Source organism: Poromitra crassiceps (genome assembly GCF_964638095.1).
Source record: "Poromitra crassiceps genome assembly, chromosome: 11".
In the NCBI taxonomy this organism is placed as follows: domain Eukaryota; kingdom Metazoa; phylum Chordata; class Actinopteri; order Beryciformes; family Melamphaidae; genus Poromitra; species Poromitra crassiceps.
This window is the reverse complement of record NC_139643.1, coordinates 2234656-2258591: the sequence shown is the minus strand read 5'-3', so window position 1 is coordinate 2258591 and position 23936 is coordinate 2234656. Positions and strand designations below refer to the sequence as shown.

Sequence of the window (23936 nt, the reverse complement as noted above, 5' to 3'; positions counted from 1 at the left end):
GCAGAGCTCCGCCTCCCGCTGCCCGCCTGGAGTATGTCCCGGGCTTTAGCCTGCTGGATGGGGAGCAGCTCAGTGCTGAGGCCTGGTAGATACGCTGCTGGTGAGGCCTGGGCTTAGCCTGCTGAATGGAGAGCAGCTCAGTGCTGAGGCCTGGTAGCTGGGCTGCTAATTCCATTTACAATCTCTAACAACAATTGTCCATTTACAATATCTAATAAGAATAAAAACTTTAACTCAGACTCTAAGGAAAATCTTAACTTAAGGTGCTTTGTGCAACCAGCCCCAGGCTTTTTAAATCACATTGTTTCTGCTATTTCTAAGGAAGTGGAACTGTGGAAGAATGCAGTCTGGCTGGCTTTTCCACTGACTTGCCCACGCATTACCCACATTATGCACCTGACAATGAATGGTGCTGTATGTCCCAGCCATAAACTGGTAAACTGACTGCTTATTTCCAGGAAAGTGAAACTTAGTTCTCGGCTCTGCTCTCTCTTGGTAGGTGGAGTAAAACAATTCATTGACAAGTGAAAGCAAGTGGAAGTTGACCATAAAAGGAAGAATTTGTTATTGAACAAATTATTTTTTTTATCAAGTTGCCAAAGATATGCCTTTCCAAAACTTTTTTTTACTTTGAAGTTTAAAATGTTTAAATGTTCTCCATTGCCTTTATTTACAGGTGAGAGGATAAATGAAGAGCGTACTGTTCTTCCCATCTTGTTTAAAGATCTTGACATCCTGATGTAGATGTAGATTGCGCTCTGAAAATATATCACGTGGTGAGGTCATTTAGGAAGTTATTTCATATAAGCTGGTAAAGGAGAATAGGGAGACAATTACAATATGGTAAACTGTTTATATTGCACTTTGCAAGATGTTGATACAAAGTACTTAAACCACAAAAAAGTAAACAGGATAAACAATGAAATAGCATACAAGACATCAATTTAAAACAGGCTGACAGAATATGAAAAAATCAGCTAAAAGGATAATAAAATGGGCAGAAACTAATTGCATAACATTTGGTTGATGCTTTTACACTTGAAAGATTCCTCTGAGTTTCTCGTGCAAGATGGTTCACAGCTGGATCTTGGACAGTCATCACTTTTGGAAAATGGGAAAACCTTTGTCACGTTCTTCCTTGATCCGATGAGCCAGAGATGTGCAGCTCTTAGAACTAGGACCCGAGAGCAGGTTCTGAGATGGGATGAAGAAGTTGGGGAGTTGACGTTCTGTTAGATAGAGCTCAAAGTATTCCAGCAGCAGCTGAAAGCAGTAGTTAAGACGTGAGGCCTCCCAGTCACTGTCCTTAGTTCTGATGCAGCAGACATGGAGGAGGGTGGTCTTGGCGTGGTACGAGCAGAACTTGTTCAATGAGGAGTCTTCGCTTTTCAACAGACCCAGCAAGTGCTTGAGGAGCTTCAAACAATCCTTCCTGGATGTAAGAACAAAGGATCAGGCTTCGGTGCTTTCTCAAATTAAGCATATTTTACCTTACAGAGATAGACGTTAATATTTTTAAGCACTGGCCATGGGCCAAAATGTAATCTTATGTAAAAAAGAAAAGAAAAACAATACAGAAAGGGTACAATTTATTGCAACTTAATGCAGCCTTCTTTGACACATATATAAATGAATTCTATTATATAAATGAAAAGTCATTAACAGAATGAAAATATGCATTAGAATTATTTGAGAAAAGAAGTAGGCAGCGGGCCCTACTTTAAAAAAGGCAGTCTCCATAGCATTTAAAAAGCCTATTCAATATTGGCTAACCGTATATTGAATAATATAAAATAAAATAATGGAAATAATAATAATAATTGAATAAAGGCTTTTTAACTGCTATGGAGATCGAGTGCCTACTTTTCTCAAATGGACTTGAATGGCCACCTCCAATGAGCTCCTTTTTACAACATCTTTAAGCCTAATGTTGTTCTTTTTTCTTTCTACATTCATATACTTATTTATTTAAATAGAAAACTCAATATCTTTATAAACATAATGGTACATATTCTCTCACAGTCTCTTGTGTGCACCCCCATGTATGACTCTACATCATTATCATACCCCCTCCCTCCCACCCTCCCTCCTGGCACTGTGCCTGAGTGAGTCAGTCATGACCGTAAGATGTAAGTGTTGTGCAATTTTCACAATTCTGATGTGGCATTTCCTGAAGGAAATTTTTCAGATGAAAATGAGCAAGACCAGGGGTTTTCAAAGTCTGGGACTGTGAGCCTCCCCTCAGACAATGCTTGGAAACAGGCACCCCCCCTTCCTCGTTCGTTTACTTGGTTAGTTTTGCTCAATTCATGGATGCCTATGGGATCATGATTATGTTATTTGATCACATAGACATTCAACAATTGAGCCAAGATATCCTTATATTAATGTTTGACATACTTCACAGTACACCAAATACTTTAAAAGTCTGTGGGCTCTATCTTCCCAAAAGCGCTAATTTAGTGTTTGCGCTCGTTTAACGCCGTGTGCAATGCAAATTGGGGGTGGAAACAAGCGCATGCCTGTGATAATTGTACTGGGCATTGGGTGCCACAAGCCAAAGCAGGCGTTTCAGCGCTAAATATAGATGGCATTACCCTATCGTCAGCAGCGTGCAATTACTTCGCACTAAGAGCTTTGAAAAGGACCTCTTACGCGCAAATACCTCGCGCTCTCGGAGCGCACCTGTAATCTCTGTCTAGCGCAGCGCAGTGCAAAGTAGAATTCCTTTTGGAGATGTCATTACGCACAGCCTAGACATCAAATTATGCTGCTAAAATTGGGTATTAGCAGTTAATTCAGTGAGGCAATCAACTATAACTCACTGAGAAACTTTGATCACATCGCAAAGAGGGAAATTAATTGAGAAAACTTGTTGGACAATGCTATTTACCTCCATAACCCGAAGGGTCGTTGGCACCACAGACGATCTATCAATAAGCTCCCTCTGTCCTCGCACGAGTGAGTACACTATTACGCATGGAGAGAATTACAGCATATTGCATGCCTCGTGCAAACAGCCATTGCAAGACGGGAATCTGATTGGTTTTGATTGACGTAATGCCCAGCCTTGCCTGGCCACGCCTGTGAATAATTCTGGTAGTTAAGACCACCCACATCCCGTTTGCGCAGGCATTCTGGGGCGCAGATGATTTTGGCACGGCTCTAATTTGCGCTTGCAACACGTGCCGTGAACCTTTCCGCATCCCGGCCAAGAATTGCATCCCCAACATATTTCGGGGCTGTTTTAACTTAGAAATCAGGGAGGTCACATCTACCAGACAATTCTATCACTTTTAAACAGTTACATGTCTGTTTAAATCATTACAAGTATGCTCCCGTGAGGTGGGGATGCTTTTTTTTGCTGCTCGGCGGGGGAGCAAAACTCGGCAGAACACCTGGCGGACGGCGCAAGGCGGAATGCTATCTTCCGTGCCTTAAGGCACGCGCAAACAGGTGCGCAAGCGCTATTAGGGGATAGCGACTGTCGGAAGATAGAGTCCCGTATTTCTGACTCTGAACTATCTATTTAACCAAATCACACACATTTAGGCTATTCTATGTGTATATAGGCTAATGTAATATTTTGTCACTTCCCTAGCCCCCTCCTTGCCCTCCCCCATATCCCCCTAGTCACCCCCCCTACCCATCAAACCCATCAATTCCTGACTCTCTACCACCTCCTAGCTAGCTTATAGCGACAACTGCTCTTTCACTAAACTCACTAAAAGTCCATGACTGAGTGACTGAGTGTCCTGACTTTTCCATCTTCTGACCCCAGCGGGGCCTGCTGGCCCAGCACCATGGGACAAATACAAATAATTGCATGCTTTGAAATGTGGCGGCTGTGGCTCAGGAGGTAGAACGCATCGTCTACCAACCAGAAGGTCAGTGGTTCGATCCCCGGCTCCTCCAGTCCGCGTGTCCTTGAGCAAGACACTGAACCTCAAATTGCTCCCGATGGCTGTGCCAGCACCCTGTATGGCAGCTGGCTGCCTTCGGTGTGTGAATGGGTGAATGTAGGCACATTGTAAAGCGCTTTGGATAAAAGCGCTATATAAATGCAGTCCATTTACCATTTACCATTTACCAAATGTGACCCCATTCTATGTAAAGGAAAAATGGTAGCACTTTACATTACAGCTCGGTAACAAGGTAATAAGGGGGTAATAGTGTGATAATAATTAGGTAATATCATGTAATTACAAAATAACCAGGTAATACGTCAATTTAATTTTATGGTAATACTAGATGACATGTAGCGGTAACACTTTATAATAAACTTCAGTCGTAAGTCTTTAGTTAATACAAATGTGTTGTAAGTCATCTATAAACCTTTAGTAAATGAAGTGTTCCTCACTTGTTGTAAATGATGTGTAAATAATTTACAATTCATTTACAAGGCTTTCTGCATCCCCTAATCTAAAGTGTATACCAATCATGACACATACATGTTACATACAAGGGGGTAGCTCTGTTTGTCAAAATTGAAGCCAATGCGGAAGTGTCCCCTTTGCCTGCAGGGGGCGACCCATTGGTTTATGGACTTCTGTTTTGAAGCCTCAATGGCCTCAGTAAACACTTTCCTAATGCGTTTATGGTCTCAATCGCTAGTTTCAGACTATGTTGTAGTTGCAGACTATGTTTTGGGGCGTCATTGACAGGTTGCTTCTCCACTGATCACACAGCTCGCCGATCACGGACCAATAGCAGGCCGTGCTCTGTGGGAAACCCCTGGACTTGTGTCGATGCCATACGAGAGGCGTCAAAAAACAGTCCACAGACAAATGGGTCGCCCCCTGCAGGCCATTTGAAATAATGCAGGTTTAAGTGCACTTCCGCATTGGCTTTAATTTTGACAGAGCTACACCCTTGTATGTAACACATTTATGTCTGATGACTGGTTCACACTTTAGATTAGGAGATGCAGAAAGCCTTGTAAATTAATTGTAAATGATTTACACATCATTTACAATCTCTCGAGACAGACTTGCATCGAAAATCTGTCGGCAGGCTCCGTCAAAATGGGTGCAACAGCGCTCGCATGCATGCTGCGCTTTATCCGATCAAAATTAAGTGTACGTGACTGGTGTGTCGTCAAAACTTACCATTTTCAGCGTATAGCAAGTTGCTAGCCTAGGTAAACCCAGCCACCACGTGACCTGCTCTCTCAGTTCCCAGTCACTATCGTCTAGCGAACGGGCCATTCAAATCGATTTCCGCGGCGGTTGAAAGACTCCCGCAGACCCGCAGCCACCCCGCAGCCAATGAGTGACGGCGTGACTGCCAACATCAGTCCTGCCGTGATCGGCCAATCAGAGAGTGCGTCTTTGTCAATGACGTATAACAGCTGCAGCGGCTAGCCATTAGCTTTTGGTCTTTCCAAAGCATAGCTCCCGAGCTAGCTACTAGCTATGGCTATGAACAGCTACAGCTACGTATTGTTGTGTCGCCGTTAAATGCGCTAATGGAGGACCAGATACGCGAGGCTTCTAATCTGGGAATCAAGGCGTTGCAGATCGGTGGGGTGAATGATAAAGTCAAGGACATGGACGCTGCAAGCTTGTGTATGCAAGTCCAGAGGCCTTGATGAAGAAAAAGTGGCGAAATATGCTGGCACCGGCTACACGAAAATTAACGTTATTAAATGCTGTAACGTTAACGGTAATTCTCATGTGTATGGTTTATTTAGCCTACTCAATCTCTTCTGAGATTATAACGTTAACCTGTTAGGACGCTGTGAGCTTGTGTATATAAGTCCAGAGAACTTGATGAAAACAAAGTGACAAAATATCCTGGCATCGGGTACACGAAAATTAACGTTATTAAATGCTGTAACGTTAACTGTAATTCTCATGTGTATTGTTTATTTAGCCTACTCAATCTCTCAGCCCATGTTGATGCTGAACCAAATGACCAGTCCGGCTGCAATGGTTGATTTGTGAGGTTAATGGCAGCCAACAGAACTTCATATTCTTTCCATACTGTACTGCATGTTGTACTGCATGTTGTACTGTTCATACTCAAATTGTACTTTTTTGAATGGAACTGAATAAAAATGTTTTTGTTTGATACTCTTCTGTTGTATTGTCATGTGAGAATGAAAACAGCTATAGTAATAGTACTTCAAAACAGTGGTTCTCAAAATGTTTCCACATAAGGATCCTTAAACTGAATGTGATGCTAGGTCTGTTGATCAAAATAACACCTATATCGAAATCGGATTTTAGCGGACCATACAAGCCGGGGCTTCAGAGCTGATCACCTGGACACATTTTACGGCGAAATTATCTGATAAACTTGTCTGTGCAGCTCTGTGGTGATCAGCTAATGTCTTCATAGCATTGTGATTATGATTTAATGCATTATGGAAGATAAATGCTGGAAGGCTGGGTAGCATTATCTAACGTCATCCAGGCTACTGTAACATTAGGCTATTATAGCTATGAAACGCTGATTCAAACGTTACAATAATAAGACACAATAGGAGCCAGTTACCCTACTGTAGATAGAGTAATTTCAGACCACCAGATATCACCATATTTATGTTATTAAATGCTGTAACGTTAACGGTAATTCTCATGTGTATGGTTTATTTATAAGCATTCATTGATTGAAGCAGAGTGCTGGTCGGTTAAGTTTCTCTGTAGTCATGTCCTCTGCTCCAATCTTCGGTTTCGTAGTTTCTTCTGTCTCTCGTCCAGCAGCTGCAGATGTCATCATTATCCACGTTATTAAAGATTATTTATAAAAAAATCTCATTGTGTAAATATTTTGTGAACGCACCAATAGTTAGAGAAGGAAACCTCTCTTTGCATTTTATTTTGTTTTTTAATAAAAGTAGGCTACTTAATATCTCACGTGGCTTTGATTCATCATTGCAAATTTAGCCCAATTTGTATAAAATGCAGATGTGAACAGCTAGGTTTAATGACAAATATGGAATATCACCCAAGGAAATACCACGGTTTAATGCCAACAGATAAACCATACAGATTTGTTGTAATTGTGAACACAAAGGGAGCAAAGACATGGTTTTCAAGTATAACACAATGTACAACTTTTATTCAAAGACAGGATTGAAAAATATAGGTCACTTGTATTCACTTCAGACAAGACACTACGTTAAAGTCTGAAATTTACCTAGATTTGCTATACGAATTGACATTTCAGCTTGTCACCTGATGTCATTATTAATGGACAGTACAGTAGTAAAGATTTTGAAAATTTTGATTAATCAATCCAAGTCAGAAACACGTGTACAAATATTGAATGCAACAGTCTCGTTCTGGAGCGAACCCCTCAGCTGAATTCACGTTGGAATATGATATCAAGGCTTGATAGATTTGATTGTACTCATACAGCAGTGTGGAGCTTAACATCTAGCTAGGTTGCATCTGGAATATGATCTGGATTATGTATAATATACAGTATAACACTACGCTCACTATCATGACATTCACGTTAACGCTATAGCCTCCAAAAATCTACTGTAGCTAGCTAGCGTCAGCTACATCTGTAACCACGCTGAAATGCGAGTGCATTAACGTTATTTCTAGCTAGGTCAAACACACCTTACCGTTATGAGTGTGGCCGTTTTTGATTAACATTAAGTCCACGATCATTTCCGGGCTGCAGCAGAGTCGAGCCCCGGAGGCAGCCTGGAGCTCTGTGAGCTCCAGAGGGGGTGCGCGACACCCTGCTGCCTGCCCGACACCCTGCACCCGACCTCGGGCTGCAGCAGAGTCGAGCCCCGGAGGCAGCCTGGAGCTCTGCGAGCTCCAGAGGGGTGCGCGATGCACTGCTGCTGCCCGACACCCTGCATGAGCTTGATTTGTTTTGAAGGTTTTGTCTGGTACTATTCAATATGATTTATGCAGATAAGACAGCGTGTCCCTGATAACTGTATAGATGATGACTGTTCTTCACAGCCACAAATATCTCTCCAGATCTGCGGCCATCTGCAGCAGGGATCGAGGTTTGGGTCCGTGTAGACAGTTGTCCTGTTCATTCCCTGACCACCGTCACAGGAGTCATTGGCAGAGGCGATGTTCTCTCTTCTTGGAAGCTCTAATAATATCAAACGTAGCAGTTACTGTATGTTACACGTGGCTAACGTTAGCTAGCTTCTGACATGTTTTTCTAGAATTCATTAGATCGTTAAATGCTCCCGTAATCTAGCTAACCCCCACACAGCCGATGAGGAAAAGTCAGTCATTTATCGAATGTCTTTCTTACCAAACACAATTACGCTAGTTTCTGAGATAATATATAGTGTGGCATATACCTGTGAATAACATATTCTTACCTGGAAATCACACATCGATCCGTAGGCCAGCTCTGAGTCTGTTTACATTTCGGGCGGAGGGGGGCTTGGTTGGTTGTAGCTGGTTGTAACCATTTGCCTGTTAGCAGTACTGAAATGAAAAGTGTTAGCTAATGCGCTAACAACAAAGGTCGCAGAGTGATGACGCCATCTGCTGCACTGCGCATGTGCTCTGTGCACTAAACTGGTTGGATGATGGTTGCGTAATGGAGCGGTCTATCGGGGGGGGCCCAACAACCGCAGGAAATCGTTTAACAATGGTGGGATTCCAGACCATAGTGACTGAGAACAGGTCTGAGAGCAGGTCACGTGGGGGATGGGTTTACCCAGGCTAGCAAGTTGCTACTTGCTACTAGCAACGAGCTAGAGTTGTTATTGTTGTTTCATAGCGACAGACGGATTTGAGAGCGACATGCAGGGAGCAGAAAATAAATCCATTAATGGGCAGAGCCGGTCAGTTGGAGCCAATGGCAGAGCTTGCAGGGAGCGGAAAGGGATTTATGGCTGCACACGCATCGCCTCGCCTGTTTGTCCTGTGAGATCTGTCGTGTTTTGTTTATAAAGTGGAAACTTGCTAGTGTTGAATGTATAGAGCCAAACTCTCTTGGACATAAGAGCGGAACTCTCTATTTTATTTTATTATCTCCGCCAGGAGATTGTGTTTTTGTCGGTGTCTGTCTGTGCGTCTGTGCGTGCGTGTGTTCTGTGTTCTGTGTGTTCCTCCTGTATCTCGAGAACCGTTGGTCGGATCTACTTCAAACTTTGGGAGTGTACTAAGCAGTCCCTCCAGGAAATTGCGATTTTGCGATCGCAATAATTAATGCAAATTCAACCAAACTCCGCGATATTTGCGGGGGCTTGCAATTTTTCTAAATTCCCGCGATTTCCCCGCAAAAAGTTAGTAAAATGCCGCATCTTTACCTGGGTTTGAGATATGTGTGCGCTGTCATCTTGCCTGGTTGCTGTGGGAACGAGGGACAACAATAGGAAATGACGAGAGTATGGGACGTAACGTAACACGTCATCGCATTGCGATGAGGAGGGCAAACCCCTCACATTTGCCAACAAAAATAACCACAAAACAATTACCAAATGTTTTGCATGAAAGTGGAGGCAAACTAATTTGCACTCCGTGCAACACTGTCATGGAGGAACACAAACGGAAATCGTCACTGGACAGCCACTTTGCTAGCGTGAAGCATTTGAGACCCACACACACACACACACACACACACACACACACACACACACACACACACACACACACACACACACACACACACACACACACACACACAAGTGGCATATTTAGCTTAGGGTCTAGTTGTTTGAATATTTAACAAGGAACAAGGAACAAGGAACAAGGAAGGGATGAGGAGGGCAGGGAAGGCATGAAGAGGAAATAAGGATAAGAGGAAATATATAAAGCACTAAGCAAAAAGTATGAGAAAAGGCAAAGTGATAATAGCATTATTGAGGGTGAGGAAGAAAGGAGAAGAGAAACGATGAAGGGAGGAAAAGAAAAAATGTAATTAAAAATATAAAAAAAAAACATAAAATGTCGCAAATTTTGAGAAAAGCAGCCGCAAAATCAAGCATTTATGATCGCAATAATCACAAAAAACTGCAAAATCCTGGAGGGACTGACTAAGGAGTACGTGACCTGTTTTCGTCCGATTCGGCATAGCGCCACCTAGTGCCAACGTGCGTGTGTTCCTGTGCGTGCGTGTGTTCCTGGTGTGTTCCTCCCGGATCTCGGGAACCGTTGGTCGGATCTACTTCAAACTTTAGGAGTGTACTAAGGAATAGGTGACGGAGAACAGTGACCTGTTTTCGTGCAATTCGGCATAGCGCCACCTACTGGCAACACAAAAAGTGGTTTATCTTGGGAACTGCTCGTCCGATCAACTTCAAACTCGGGGAGTGCCATTGTGGCAGCGATGCGCAATGTGCATTTGGAGACGCGCATTTGGAGACCAGCTCATGGTGAGCTGAACGTATGTTGGTTAAAAATGTGTGTCAGGAGTGGGGAAAATCATAGTTATCAGTTCATCAGTTAGTCAGATTATGCCTGACATTATTGTTGTCAAGTAGCAAAGCTTGATGTGCTGAGCTCAATCAAGCTAATGTTATTAATTTGCACTGCTCTGGCTGTCATTAGGCATTGATTAACTGAATGCTATTGCTAACTGTTACTTTGAACATCCATTTGCAATGATTCTGGCTGGATATTAACTATTGTAAATTTGTCACAATGAATGCACTTTGTGTACAATGTGTAAATACATTTTATATTGATTGTTTAGGCCTAATTATTTGTAAAGTCACAACACATTAGAGATGTGTGTGTTAGGATGACGTCATCATTCCTACTTTGATGTCGTCATTCCTACTATGATGTCATCGATCTCTGATGATGTCACAAACGGTAGTGATGTCATAGCATGTCATAACACAGGTGATGTCATGTTCGGATCTATAAAGGCCCGTTCCGGCAGGCCCTCTCTAGTGATTCATAAGCTAAACTTAGATCACGTCAATCTCTGCAAACCGTTCCCAACCTCGAACAAGTGCAGAAGTAGCTATCAAGTCCCACAGCATTCCTACTCATCGAGACTTCAGTTACCGAGAGTGTCTTGGCCATCAACCACCCGCAAATAGATCCACATGTCTAACACCTTAAGCAAGGTTAACACCAATCCTCACAGTATGAATCACTCTCAAATGGATTTAGCGGGCACCCCAATCAAGGAGGAAGGTCCCGAGAGGCCAGCTACCCGGCCGGCCGCTTCAGCTGACCCACCAGGCGGTCAGCTGGATATCTCCACTCTTCCTGATATCTCCCCCCATCCTATCACGTTCGGAGACTTGCAGGCAACTCAGCGAGAGCAGGCCTCTATTCTGCGAGACCTTTTTCGTGTGCTGTCCAAGGCCGATGATCGGCACGCCCTCCTGGTTAGCACAACCCAGGCACTGACTTCCCTTGCCGTGGAACTGGTTGGCCGGCTAGATCGTCTCGACGGACTAAACCCCCCAGAGGGTGTCATTCCGCAGCCCCAGCTTCTGAGCGATCAGTCTCCCCAACCCAAACACCGGAGGTTTCCAGTGCAGCCACGCCTCTTGCTCCCACCGTGCCGGCGCCGCAGCAGCTGGTTGTGCCACAGCACGTGCCCCTGCTGGGTGCTGCTGAGTATGGAGACGATTTCAAGGAGAGGCTCGCAGGTTTCCTGCGGGCCGAGGGCATGACGGTAGAGGACCTCCAAAGGTCATTCCCTACTGCTCCCGTGCCTCTTATTCCTCCTGCCGCCTCTTATTCCTCCTGCCTAGTTCTTCATAGATTTAACCTCTTCATTTTGCTCTCAAATGCACCAGGTTGATGAATTTTACATTAAAATGTACAAAATTTTCTTCCGGGAGAGAATACCCCCGGACCCCCCTTGAAGGTCCAAGGCCCATCCCATATTTTTTAGCCAGCTACTTTTCCTATCTGGCTGGCTACTCAGAAATGTGGGGCACCCCCTGATATACCTTATAGGGCTATATTCAGATGAAGTTGTTCTACTCTCATATTTTGTCTTGTATATCGGTCACGGAAGCTTATAGTTTATCCGCTGTTATAACACTGCCCGTGCCGCTCAACACAAAAAGCAGTTTATCTTGAGAAACATTCGTCCGATTCACTTCAAACTTGGCGGGTGCGTTGCAGGGAACCCCAGATATTTCAGTGGTAAATTTTGTGCAATTCTACGTATAACATCACAGCTTTCAGGTACCTCCAGTACTGTCTGTCCAATCGACTTCTGGATGTCTGTCCTTCGCGGATCTCGAGAACAGTTTGTCGGATCGACTTTGAACTTGGGGAATGCACTTACGGTGACCTGACGGGAGTGCAGTGGGGAGGGGGGACGCCCATGGGGTGTTGAAAGGGGGAAGGGGCACTGCACTATATATATCTTCTTTATACAATAATTCCAGGACTTTCACTATGTCTGTCCTTCGCATATCTCGAGAACCGTTTGTTGGATCAACTTCAAACTTAGGGAGTGCACTTCAGGGCGGACCTGATGGAGTGCAGTGTATGTGTGTGTGCGGGGGGGGGGGTTCTTTGGGGGTAACGGGCACTGTACTAGTAATACATAAATACAGACTGGTTATTTGGCCCAGTCTTATGAAAACATATACACAGGCATACACTCAGTCAGACTGCCCTTGAGAGACCCCATTCCCACTCTTCTATGCGTAACTGCATTGCATCCCCTAATCAAAAAAACGAAACAACAATTATTCTAACAAACGCACAAAAAAAAACTTGACAAAAACACATAAATACATGGGTTAGGCCTTGGCCACACTGATCCGTGGTGTCTGTCCGTGTGCGTTTCTCTGTTCACTTCCATTCATTTTCAATGACAGCTGTCCGACTGTCCGTGGAGCACTCAGAAGCGTACGTATCCAGAAAATTTGCATACGTTTTGATCGACAGAAAGTTGAAGAGGGATGAACTTTTTCTGGATGGACGTATCGGATGGTCGGATAGTCACTGTCCGTTTAGCCAATCAGAGTCGAGGTCTCGAGAGGAGGCATTCCGAGATTTGTTTCAACTTTTCAAAGAAGATGGCGGTGAAGGAGGTTATAATTAATGCTGTGTACACCATCCCGCTGTTGTACAACGTGACTTCAAAAGATTACAAAAACAAAAACAAAATGGAGACAGCCTGGCATAATGTCGGGATGATTGTGGGATTACCAGGTCACTCAGTATTATAGGCTGCTACAGTGGTACTGTATTTTAACATGTTAGCTGACGCTAGGTTGACGCCAGGCAAACAACGCATAGGGACACATCTGTCCGTTAAAACAATGCATCGGACAGACATCTGTCCGTTCAATAATTATGTCTATTTTCTGACGGATCAGTGTGGCCAAGGCCTTACAACACATACAATAAACCCATCATGAATACAGAAACAAAACACTACAATAAAAGCAGGCAATAACAATATATGATTTACAATAGCATCTCAGTATGACAACACTCACTAACGCATTGCATTCAGACGATGTCTCGTCACACATATGGTCTATGGGTCAGCTTGGGGGAAAATGCATTCCTGGCGGAGATCTGCACTCCACCGAGTGCACTTTTCTAGTTTTATAGTGTTTTAAGACGCATCGCCAGCTTTACTAGGTGAGCCGGCCTAGCAACTAGCCCTGACTAGGCTAACTGCTAGCGTGTAGCCGGCTAGGCAAACTGCTAGCGTGTTGCATGTACAGAGCCGAACTCTCCTTGATATAGAGCGGAAATCTCTTATTTTATCGCCGGGTGCCTCCCTTGCTGGCCTGCCTGTCTGCCCTGCTACGCTGGCTGCCCTGCTGTAGCTGTCGCTGGTTGCCTCCCGTGCTGGCCTTCTTTCTGCTCTGCTACTGGCCTGTCCGCGCCCCTACAAGTTTTCCCAGCCGCGCCGGCGGGCGGGCCTGTGTGTCAACCTCGCCGCATCTTCTACAGAGCCCCAAACGGCTACCGGGCTATCCTCTGCTCGGGCGGGTAGCCGCGAGCAGCCGCTACAAGTTTCTCCTGCCGCACCGGGCCTGTGTGTCAACAAGAGGGAATGGAGACTGCGCTCGGGAGGACTTATTTCTCTTCTGCTTTGTAGAGATGTCCACCCTTGCCCAGGCCCAGTAGACATTGCGCAGCCAACTACTGACCCTACAAAAAACAACATCCCTCTTCACCCTGGACTTCTTATGGATGTATGTAAATCCAAGGGCTTACACATTCTTCATCTAAATGTGAGCCTACTACATAAAATTAATCAAATCCGGCATCTTATACAAGGTAGTAAAGCAGGTATAGTTTGGATATCGGAGTCCTGGCTGGACGCCTCAATAACGGATGTCGAGATTGAAATTGAGAATTACACTGTGATTAGGAAAGACCATAATAGGAGGGGGAGAGGGGTCTGTGTTTATATTAGGTCAGATATTGTTTTTAATGTAAGATTGGATCTCAATGATGATCACTTAGAAGCAGTCTGGGCTAACATCTTACTTCCTAAGAGTAAACCAATCCTAGTGGGATTATGCTACAGACCGCCAAATCAAACTTATTTTGTTACACTAAGTTAGAGGAGCTATGTTTCAAACATAGCACATTTTTGTCTGGTGAAGTGATATTAATGGGTGATTTTAACACCGACGTTTCAAGCCTTGACCATTCCATGAACAGGGCCTTCTTAAACCTTTGCACCAACTACAACTTTAAATAACTAATGAATAAACCCACTCGGATAACAAGTTCTTCACAGACCACTATCGATCTAGTTTTAGTGTCTGAAAAAGGTGTCCAGGCAGACACGTTTTTGTTTTCAAGTGTGTCTGAGGAAACTGTTTAAAATATGCTCAAGGCCCTCAACCCTGCTAAGGCAACAGGACAGGACAAAATCCCTGCCAGATTCCTGCAGGATGCAGCCGAGGCCATAGCTCCCTGCTTAACTTTCATAGTAAACATGTCCATCAGCCAAGGACATTTTCCAAATGATCTTAAGGTAGCTAGAGTTATTCCTCTCTATAAAAAAGGAAATAAACTGGACCCGGGTAACTATCGTCCTGTCTCGATCCTAAGCACAGTGTCCAAGGTGTTGGAAAGGATAATATTCGAACAAATCAATGAATATATTTTAAACAACAACCTCCTGTACGATTTTCAGTCTGGGTTCAGGCCATCTCACTCCACAGACACCCGTCTACTCTATCTGACAGATCTAATTAGAACAGAGGTTGACAATGGTAAATATTGTGGCATGGTCCTACTAGATCTACAGAAAGCATTCGACACTGTGAACCACAGAATACTTTTGTTTAAATTGAAGGCCATGGGATTTGGCAGTACATCACTGAGATGGGTAAGGTCATATCTGGGTGGCCGTAAGCAAGTGGTCGAAGTAAATGGGTCCCTCATTTTGGGTTCCCTTTTATTTTTATTATATGTTAATGACATGAAATCAGCTTGTGACTGTAATTTGTTACAGCCGACGACGCTGCCCTCCTTGTCTCTCATCAAGACAAGGAAACGGTTGAGAGAACCCTCAGCCAGGAGCTCCTAAAGATCAGCTCCTGGTTAGTGGATAACAGACTATCCCTTCATCTAGGGAAAACAGAAGCGATAGTCTTTGGCTCCAACATCAGACTGAGAAGGTCCCCTGGGTTCAGTGTAATGGTGGGTGATGTGGAGGTCGCAGCCAAGGAGGAGGTCACCTACTTGGGCTGTGTTTTAGACAGTAAATTATCAGGAGAGAGCATGGCTCTAAAAGTAGTCTCCAGGGTAAACCAGAGAGTTAAATTTCTCACTAGAATTGCTTCACTTATAAATACCGCAGCGTTAAAAATTCTAGCAGGATCCCTGGTACAATGTAATTTTGATTATGCCTGCTCCTCCTGGTACACCAGCACCACCATGACACTGAAAAAAAGATTGCAGACAGCGCAAAACAAATTATTCGGGCTCATTCTTCAACTGCATCCCAGGACTCACCTTCTACAGTCTCATTTTGACAGCCTCAAATGGCTCAAAGTAGAGGAGAGAGTAAACCAGATTAAACTTTGGATCACAGGATAGTAAATAATGTAGTGCCAAGGTATCTCTTAAATTATTTTAGAAAAGCCAGGGACGTGCACGGCCACGCCACGAGGGGAGCCCCACCGACTTTGTTCCAGTCAGGTGTAAAAGGTGTATAGTAGTGATGTGACGTTCGCGAACGATCCAAATCTATTGAACGGCTCTTTGCTATGCTATTAGGCCTTTTATATTGTTTTCACTATTGTGTATTATGTGCATTATGTTTTTAGTTTCCCCTTGCGTATTGTGTATTATGTTTTTAGTCTCTCCTTTTTCTCCATCCCCAGCGTGGTGGACACACCCACGCATCCCCCATAGTCTTTGACACGTGCACCTTAAAACATGCACTTATATTCTTACACTCTCACACGCACCCATACATTCATTCACCAGTTCATATCTCACACTGACACCTTAAGGACCGCAATGGAAATGAGCTCCTAGATTTATTGCGTTTTTATCCTTTTGATAATGGTGTGTCTGTCTATGTACTGTATATATGTCATCACTATCAATAAAGATGTCAATCAAAAAAAAGCCTCTTGAGTTCCTGTTGCACCACATTGAAACGGGGCTGCCCCCAGAGGTTAGAGATTTTTATTTTTTATTTTTTTTGACCGATGGGTTCCCAGATTGCATCATTTATAACAGGTGAGGAACACTTCATTTACTGAAAGTTTATAGATGACTTAAAATGCATTTGTGATATGTTAACATATTAATCATCATCAATCATCAATCAAATGGATAGTCATGTTTTGTAAGTGATTAGTTCATCATTAACTAAACGCTTTTAAATGACTTACGACTGAACATTATTATAAAGTGTTACCCATGTGGCCTGCATTGTGTTCCTGGCAACAACCCATGTTGAGGGCTTGCCCAGGCGTTGAGGTGGGATTCGATCCACTGGTCTCCCGCAACCTCAAGAGAGCTAGCTCTGGATCGTGCAGGTAAACCCTACGTCTCTAGATGTTTGGTTTAATCTACTATTGACATTAGATTAAATGGAAAAAGGGAGTTTAGGATTTTGCAGCCCTAATTCATGGTTATTACACAGAAACTACCACAGTTATTATTATTACTTCGGTAATTACATTATTATTATTATTATTATTATTATTATTATTATCACACTATAACCATGTTACCAAGCTGTAATGTAAAGTGCTACCGGGAAATCATGAGGCTTCAATAACATTCAGTATTGAGTTTCATTTTCTTCATAGTTATTTTATCAAGTACAGTGTAGGTATCTAATGTTTTAATAAAAAAAAGCTCTTCCAAAATAAATTAAATCATATAAAACCCAACCTGCAGCAGCGTGCTCCGCCCACTTCGCAGCATGTCTTCTCTGATCCATGATTCTTCATTATGGCTTTCTCCACATGGGAGAATGAAATCCGCCAAACATCTGTGGTCATAGGAAGAAAAAAAATCACACCAAGGTGTTGAAGTAAGCGGTGCAGGTTTCCGAAGGTCGGACACTTCTCCCCCGCCCCCTTCTCCATATGCACAGGCTACTCCTGATTGGTCTATCCTCTAAACCTACATTGTTCTGAAGGAGCCCGGGGTGGGGCCTAGGCTACATCTCGGCTTCCCTCCCCTCCTCTCACCTCATGCTACAAACAGACACACGTCACTTATAGAAGTGGCTGCACCACTCAAGTGGGCATGGGAAGTTGCGGCTTCCCTTTTCTCTAGTGTTCATCATCATCACCATATAAAAGGCAGTAAGTGGGTTTGTTTCTCTGTTAAATTTTTTGTCCCACATTGGATGATGTCATCAGCAATTGTGATGTAACTCGAGCAATTGTAATGTCATCAGTGAGTGATGTCATCATTGATGCGAAGTTGGGGCAATTGTGTGCTGCGCATGCCAATAGAGCAGACGAGGCCACGCAGCAGCCGAGCTGCGGGTGAGGCCAAAATTGAGCAATTGTGCGCTGACTGATGTCACTTGAGCACTCCATGATGTGATCAGTAATGGTCACTCGAGCAATTGTGATGTCATTATTGATGCGAAGTTGCGCAATTGTGCGCTGCGCATACCAATAGAGCAGGCGAGGCCATGCAGTAGCCAAGCTGCAGGCGAGGGCGCGCAGTGGCTGAGCTGCGTATGCAAGCCGACGCAGCTGATGAGTTGCAGGGAAGCGCGACCGAGGAATCGAGCACACGTGGCACACGGGATTTATAGTTGATGAAAAGGCCCTTGTGAAACACATACATAATTGTTTGGGTAACATGAAGATATGAATCACTTAAATTGCCAAGTACAGTGAATGTAAGGAAATGTTTGAATGTTTGAGGAAATTTACTTCAAGTTAGATAAAGTCTACCCCTCTCTGCTGAATGACTGTTTACATAGACAGTGATCTGATTATTGGTTTGAGGAGGAGATGCAAGCATAGCACAAGAAGGCTGTGCTAAAAAAATATGTTTTATTAGTTATTATATTGTAATGTGCCACAACAAGCATTCCCCTTTTCCTAGATATCTTTCACATCATTTATCCAAGGCTGAGACTCCAGACATCACATGAAGCCTGGATATAAACAAATTTAGTCCTTGAAATAATCAACTCAAGGTATAATGATCAAGTATTACAACTTGGCCAGCGTCCAAACGACTCATTTCAATGTCACTTCAGTTCACCCATGGAGAAAAGTAAAAAAATAAGATTTCAGGTGTACCTTTAGCGAGGACCCCATCACTTTCCATCATACCACTGCCCTCGTATTTTGAGACAAGGTAGTATGGCTTCCGTTTGTATTCTTGCTTTACTTTTGTTCCCAGCCAGCGCTCTATTTGAAGTCCTTCTTCAGTGAAAGCTGGCCAGCCTTTGACCTTTAGACTGAGAACAACATCCAGTGAGATGGGGACTGATCTTTCTTTTGACCCTCTTATCAGTAATGTTACAGCCGGGCAACCACTTTTCTTTTTTTCCACCTCCACATCTGAAAGAATAAACAAGAAACACAATTAGAATATATATATATATATATCAGAGGAGGTTTTTCCAGTGAGGCATAGGAGGATGGTCCTCCTCTATTAGATTGGGGATTTTATATAAAAAAAAATATTATAATTTTTTATTTTTATTTTTTATATTTTTCATTTTTCAATTTTTTTTTTATAATAAAATATCAATCAAATGTGTTTTTGCTTATGTGCAGACGCTCATTTTTTCATTCATTATATTCTTATATGCTTAAAATGCTTCAACAACAGTGACCTGAACTGATGGAAAGGAGAGCTCCATGCAGAGAGTCACTCTGGCCCTGGTCCCAGCCTTTAGTAGGCAGATAAAAAAACATTCGCCCTGTGGGTGTTTATTTATTTGGTCATTTATCTAATGAAAAATATGATTGGTTGAAAAACACTTGCAATTCACAGAAACACGTGAGAGTGATGTGTTTTCCCACCAATCACATTGAGCTGGAAGTTCGCACGCCCTTACCCTGGTTAAACCAGGTGAAATCTAATTGGTTGTTGGTTGGATAGATTGCTGACAGTGATTGACATTCTGTATTGTCCAATGCTGAATAGCCTACGTCTGAAAATCTTGTTGAATCCGCTCCATTGGAAATGCAGGAAATGAAGACCTGACAGGCTAATAGATAGATTTACAGACAGTAGCACCTATATTTTCCCCTTTCTCTTTTCCTATGTTTTATATTATCAAGCAGTAAGTTAGCTCACAAGCCAGACAGTCGTTGCATTGTATTACGCGGAGTTTAGAGAGGGCAGCGTGGTTCACACGGAGGACAGAGGCTCAGAAGCAAACACTGGGATAATTTAACCTCATCGGCTGCACTCGCACCGGCTACAGACTGCATGGATATTCAAGTAAGTCAATTCAGTTCGAGTTATCCGGGTCTTCTACTAAATTCGGCGTCCACCAAGCAGTGCTACTTTTTCGTATTATATTGTTTTATGCTGAATAGCCCGCCATTTGGCGATCTTAAACTCGCACATTTTTTAACTGAATTTGGCAGCGCGGAACCAGCGTGGAACGAAACAGCAATTTGCAATTTGCATAGCAAATTGCAACGAAACATGCAATTTGCATGTTTCGTTATGAAACGAATCTTGTAGCCTATGTTGGACGTAGTGAAGTGTTTTTGATTGATTTGTTCATCCATCAAGCCTTTTACTGACAGACTAACTGTAGCCTAAATACTTTATTTTGAGGTGCATTACTGCTCAGCCAGAAATTATTCCAACTTCAACTCTCTTTCTCCTGGGTGCCCCTAACGTTAAAATGCACCAGATGACAATCCATTTTAATTTTGTCCTCAATCTGCATTGAAAATGTGTGAAAATTCACCTTCTTGCAACAGTTGTAGCCTAAGCTAGTGGTTTTCAAAGTGGGGTCCCCAGCAAAAAGGGGGGATTAATCTATGTTCACTATAATTCCATCCATAAGTAACACAATCACAGAATGTATGACTATTTTGGTCATGGGTTTCATATGTCTGTGTTAAAACATCTAAAAGCAAAACTCTTATCAGATGGGGGACCCTGGAACAAAATCCTATCTATATGGGGGTGCGTGGTGTAATTTGTGTGATTGAATTCAACTGAAATTAAGTTTGATGTTGATGATTTTTCCTAATAAAAACCGCAACCTGAAACTCCCACATTTTTAAACTGAATTTGGCCCGTAAATCCATGGCTGACTGCGAGCTGACTCCGAGATCGTTTTTAAAGCACGAGTGGTAATCTTTATACCATGAAAGTAGAAGAAATACGGAATCAATTGGGCCCAAGCATGTCAACCTAGCATGTCGGGAAGGGGGGGTAAATAATGCTCCAAAGTTGATGAATTGGAATGTAACTAAACGAGTATGTTGATAGTGCAGGGGAAGGCACACTCTGGTTTCAGATGCAAGAAAGTGTGATTTAACACTATTTGACAACAGTTTCGGCCATCGCCTTTGTCAAGTCTCATACAAACACAGTGCAAGACAGCCATTATAAAGACAGGTGGGCTGATTGAATGGACAACACCTGTCCTGTGAAACCACACCTGAGTGTGATTACAATGACATCATAGGATCAGTCATGCAGTAATAGGCTACATTTAGACAGATTAATCAAAACATTTATGTCACAGGTAGGCTGTATACCATAATATATCATGAATCTATGTGAATAAATAGATTTATATACAGTAAATAGTAATCACAGTCTAATGCATAGAGATAAATCCTGAAACCTTCTCGCAACAGTTGTAGCCTAAGCCAGTGGCTTTCAAAGTGGGGTCCCCAGCAAAAAGGGGGGACAATCTATTTTCACTATAATTCCATACCATCCATAAGTAACACAATCTAAGCTAGTGTACAAGTGAGTAACTAGGCTAATAATAACCATAACAGCACAAATAATTGACAAAAATCTCGAAATAAATATACAGTATTTACTCTGAGAAATGAAATAATGAGAAAAGGAACAATTATTGATGGTTAAAACTGAAAGAAAGTAGTGCCCTGTGCACAGCTGTGCTGCTAGTCTCGGGTGCAGCTCGAGCAGGAACAGCAGAAATAGTGAGAAGATCCAGCGCACACCAGGTTGTTCGAATAGACTTCTTTTATTTAAGTTGCATAGATATGGCGAACAACGTGTTTCGCTGTTGCTGCAGGTTCGCTTTACAAATGAATGGCACAGGGGTGGGTTTAAAAAGGCTGTACCATCAATAGAGAGCCGCAGGAATGAGTCCGGAAATCATCGATGCTGACAGTCCTGGTTCTTCACTGTTTTCGCCTATGGGAGTTTTGAATGGGTTTTTGCGAACCCGTGTTTAGTAATATCATCTTCACACACGAGGACCACTTTTATGAGTTTTGAAGCTTTTACGTGCCCTTAAAAGGACGGCTAGCTAGCAAACGGCTAAATGAGACTACGGTACACTGTTGAGTTGATGGGGATATATACGTCAATAACGTCACCACTTCAAAGGACGAACACGGAAATTATCTTTCCCTCACCTGGTTCAGCCCTTTCAGCCCGGGGTAATCAGTGCACACATCCAACAACAGTCCAGGTTGAGCGCTGACGTGACGTGGAAGCCAGTGTGTAGTTCTGGATTAACTTAGCTCAAGCTTTTTACTTCTAGGGCTCGCATTTATGCTACAAAACTCATGAAAGTGGTCCTCGTGTGAAGATTATCCGACTGAACTCTGGTTTGCGTTTCATTAAGCCAGCGTTGCCCAGAGAGATTATTAGAAGCATCGCGGCAAAAACCCATTCAGAAATCCCATAGACAGAAACAGTGAAGAACCAGGAAGTCCGGGACTTCCGCGTTCTGACTACAAAAATACGTCATCCCTGCGGTTCACTATTATCAGCAGGTGAATATCATTACAGATCATGTGACAGCATGAGCTGCAAATTATGTGACAGCAAAACAATAGAGACAGTCCGCATGTCTGGGAATGCCCACAAAATGTTAACGGCTGGCGCGCGAGTGGGGTAAAACCGCCGATATATCTCATGGGCTGACTCACCAAAAGACGGTGCTGCGGCTCTAAACTACATGTTTGGGGGTTCTAGAGCAGAACACAAGACGTCTGTTCAGATGTGCGTTTACTGCGGTGGTTAAATCCCCGATCGTGTCTGCCTGGGCTGGGCTATCAGCCCAATTGCGTCTATTGTGGGCGTTCCTAGAGCCTGTATGGGCATTCCCAGACAGTCTCTATGCAGTTTATACATGTTTGAAAAGACAAGTACATTGAGTTAAATATAGCAATATCAAGTGTCACAATTACATAGAGATTAGAAAATAGATTTTTTTTTTTAATATATGTGGAAGAATTTCTAAAATATATACAATAGCATGGTCAGACACATTCATTTACCTGGATAAGGCTCTAGAATGGTCACAATGAAACCACAGCCTATGTATCTAGTGCAATACCTCAACACTTTTTTATATACTGTATATAGGGGGGAGGGAGTCCGTGCCAGGGAGATATAGTGCCTCATCTCACTCTCCCTATACAAGGCATCACCTGCAGGTAGAAAACATAAAGTTAATACATCATAAAAATGGACTCAAATCAAGTATTTCATTCAGACCATTGGGCTGTGTTTAAGGTGTGTATCCAATATGCTTCCCTCCTAAGTAATTGGTTGATGATATTTCCCCTTCTTGGATTGGGTGAGACTCTCAATGCCTATAAATTTCATAGAGGCTGCAGAGCCATGATTTCTGTCATTGTAGTGGTGAGCAATTGCGTAATCCATGTTGCCATTTCTTATAGCTGCCTTGTGTTCTGCAATTCTTAATTTAAGATTGCGTTTAGTTTGGCCGACATATATGAGACCACAAGGACATTTAAGCATGTAGACTACATGTGTCGTCATGCAGTTGATTAGTTATTTTATGCTGTATTTTTCTGCTGTATGTGGGTGGTTAAAATGTTTTGTGTTAAAGGTATTAGAGCAATGTATGCATCGACCACACTTGTGATTTACATGGACTTCCTGGGAGAGCCAGTTGGTTTTTACTGCAGGCTCTCTATACATGGATTTAACTATAGAATCAATGATATTTCTGCCCCTTTTGTAACAAAAACGGGGCAAAGAGGCAGCAAGATGTTTGAGGCTATAGGGTCACAGTCCAAGATTCTCCAATGTTTTCTTAAGATGTTCTTGACTTCTCCTGAGACATTATTATACTCTGACACAAAGGTGACTTTATTGTCTGTGTTTTTCTGAGGAGGGTACAGTAGTTGTTTTCTTTCTAGGATTCTGGTTTCTGCATGACGACACATGTAGTCTACATGCTTAAATGTCATTGTGGTCTCATATATGTCGCCCAAACTAAACGCAATCTTAAATTAAGAATTGCAGAACACAAGGCAGCTCTGCAGCCTCTATGAAATTTATAGGGATGGAGAGAGTCTTACCCAATCCAAGAAGGGGAAATATCATCAACCTATTACTTAGGAGTGAAGCATATTGGATACACACCTTAAACACAATTGAGCC

At 42.9% G+C, this 23936-nt stretch overlaps 1 protein-coding gene across 1 annotated transcript in view; it reads right to left on the bottom strand.

Annotated features, from left to right (window-relative positions):
• Positions 1 to 1003: 1003 nt before the first annotated feature.
• Positions 1004 to 23936, bottom strand: part of LOC310785675 (cyclic GMP-AMP synthase-like) — a gene marked incomplete at its 5' end in the record, with an annotated part of 35024 nt that continues 12091 nt past the window's right edge. The window contains 3 exons of the mRNA XM_083646820.1: positions 1004 to 1432; positions 17256 to 17355; positions 18635 to 18898. Of these exons, the coding sequence (XP_083502946.1) occupies positions 1099 to 1432; positions 17256 to 17355; positions 18635 to 18898 (698 nt within the window). The 3' untranslated portion in view covers positions 1004 to 1098. The remainder of the gene's footprint in view (positions 1433 to 17255; positions 17356 to 18634; positions 18899 to 23936) is intronic.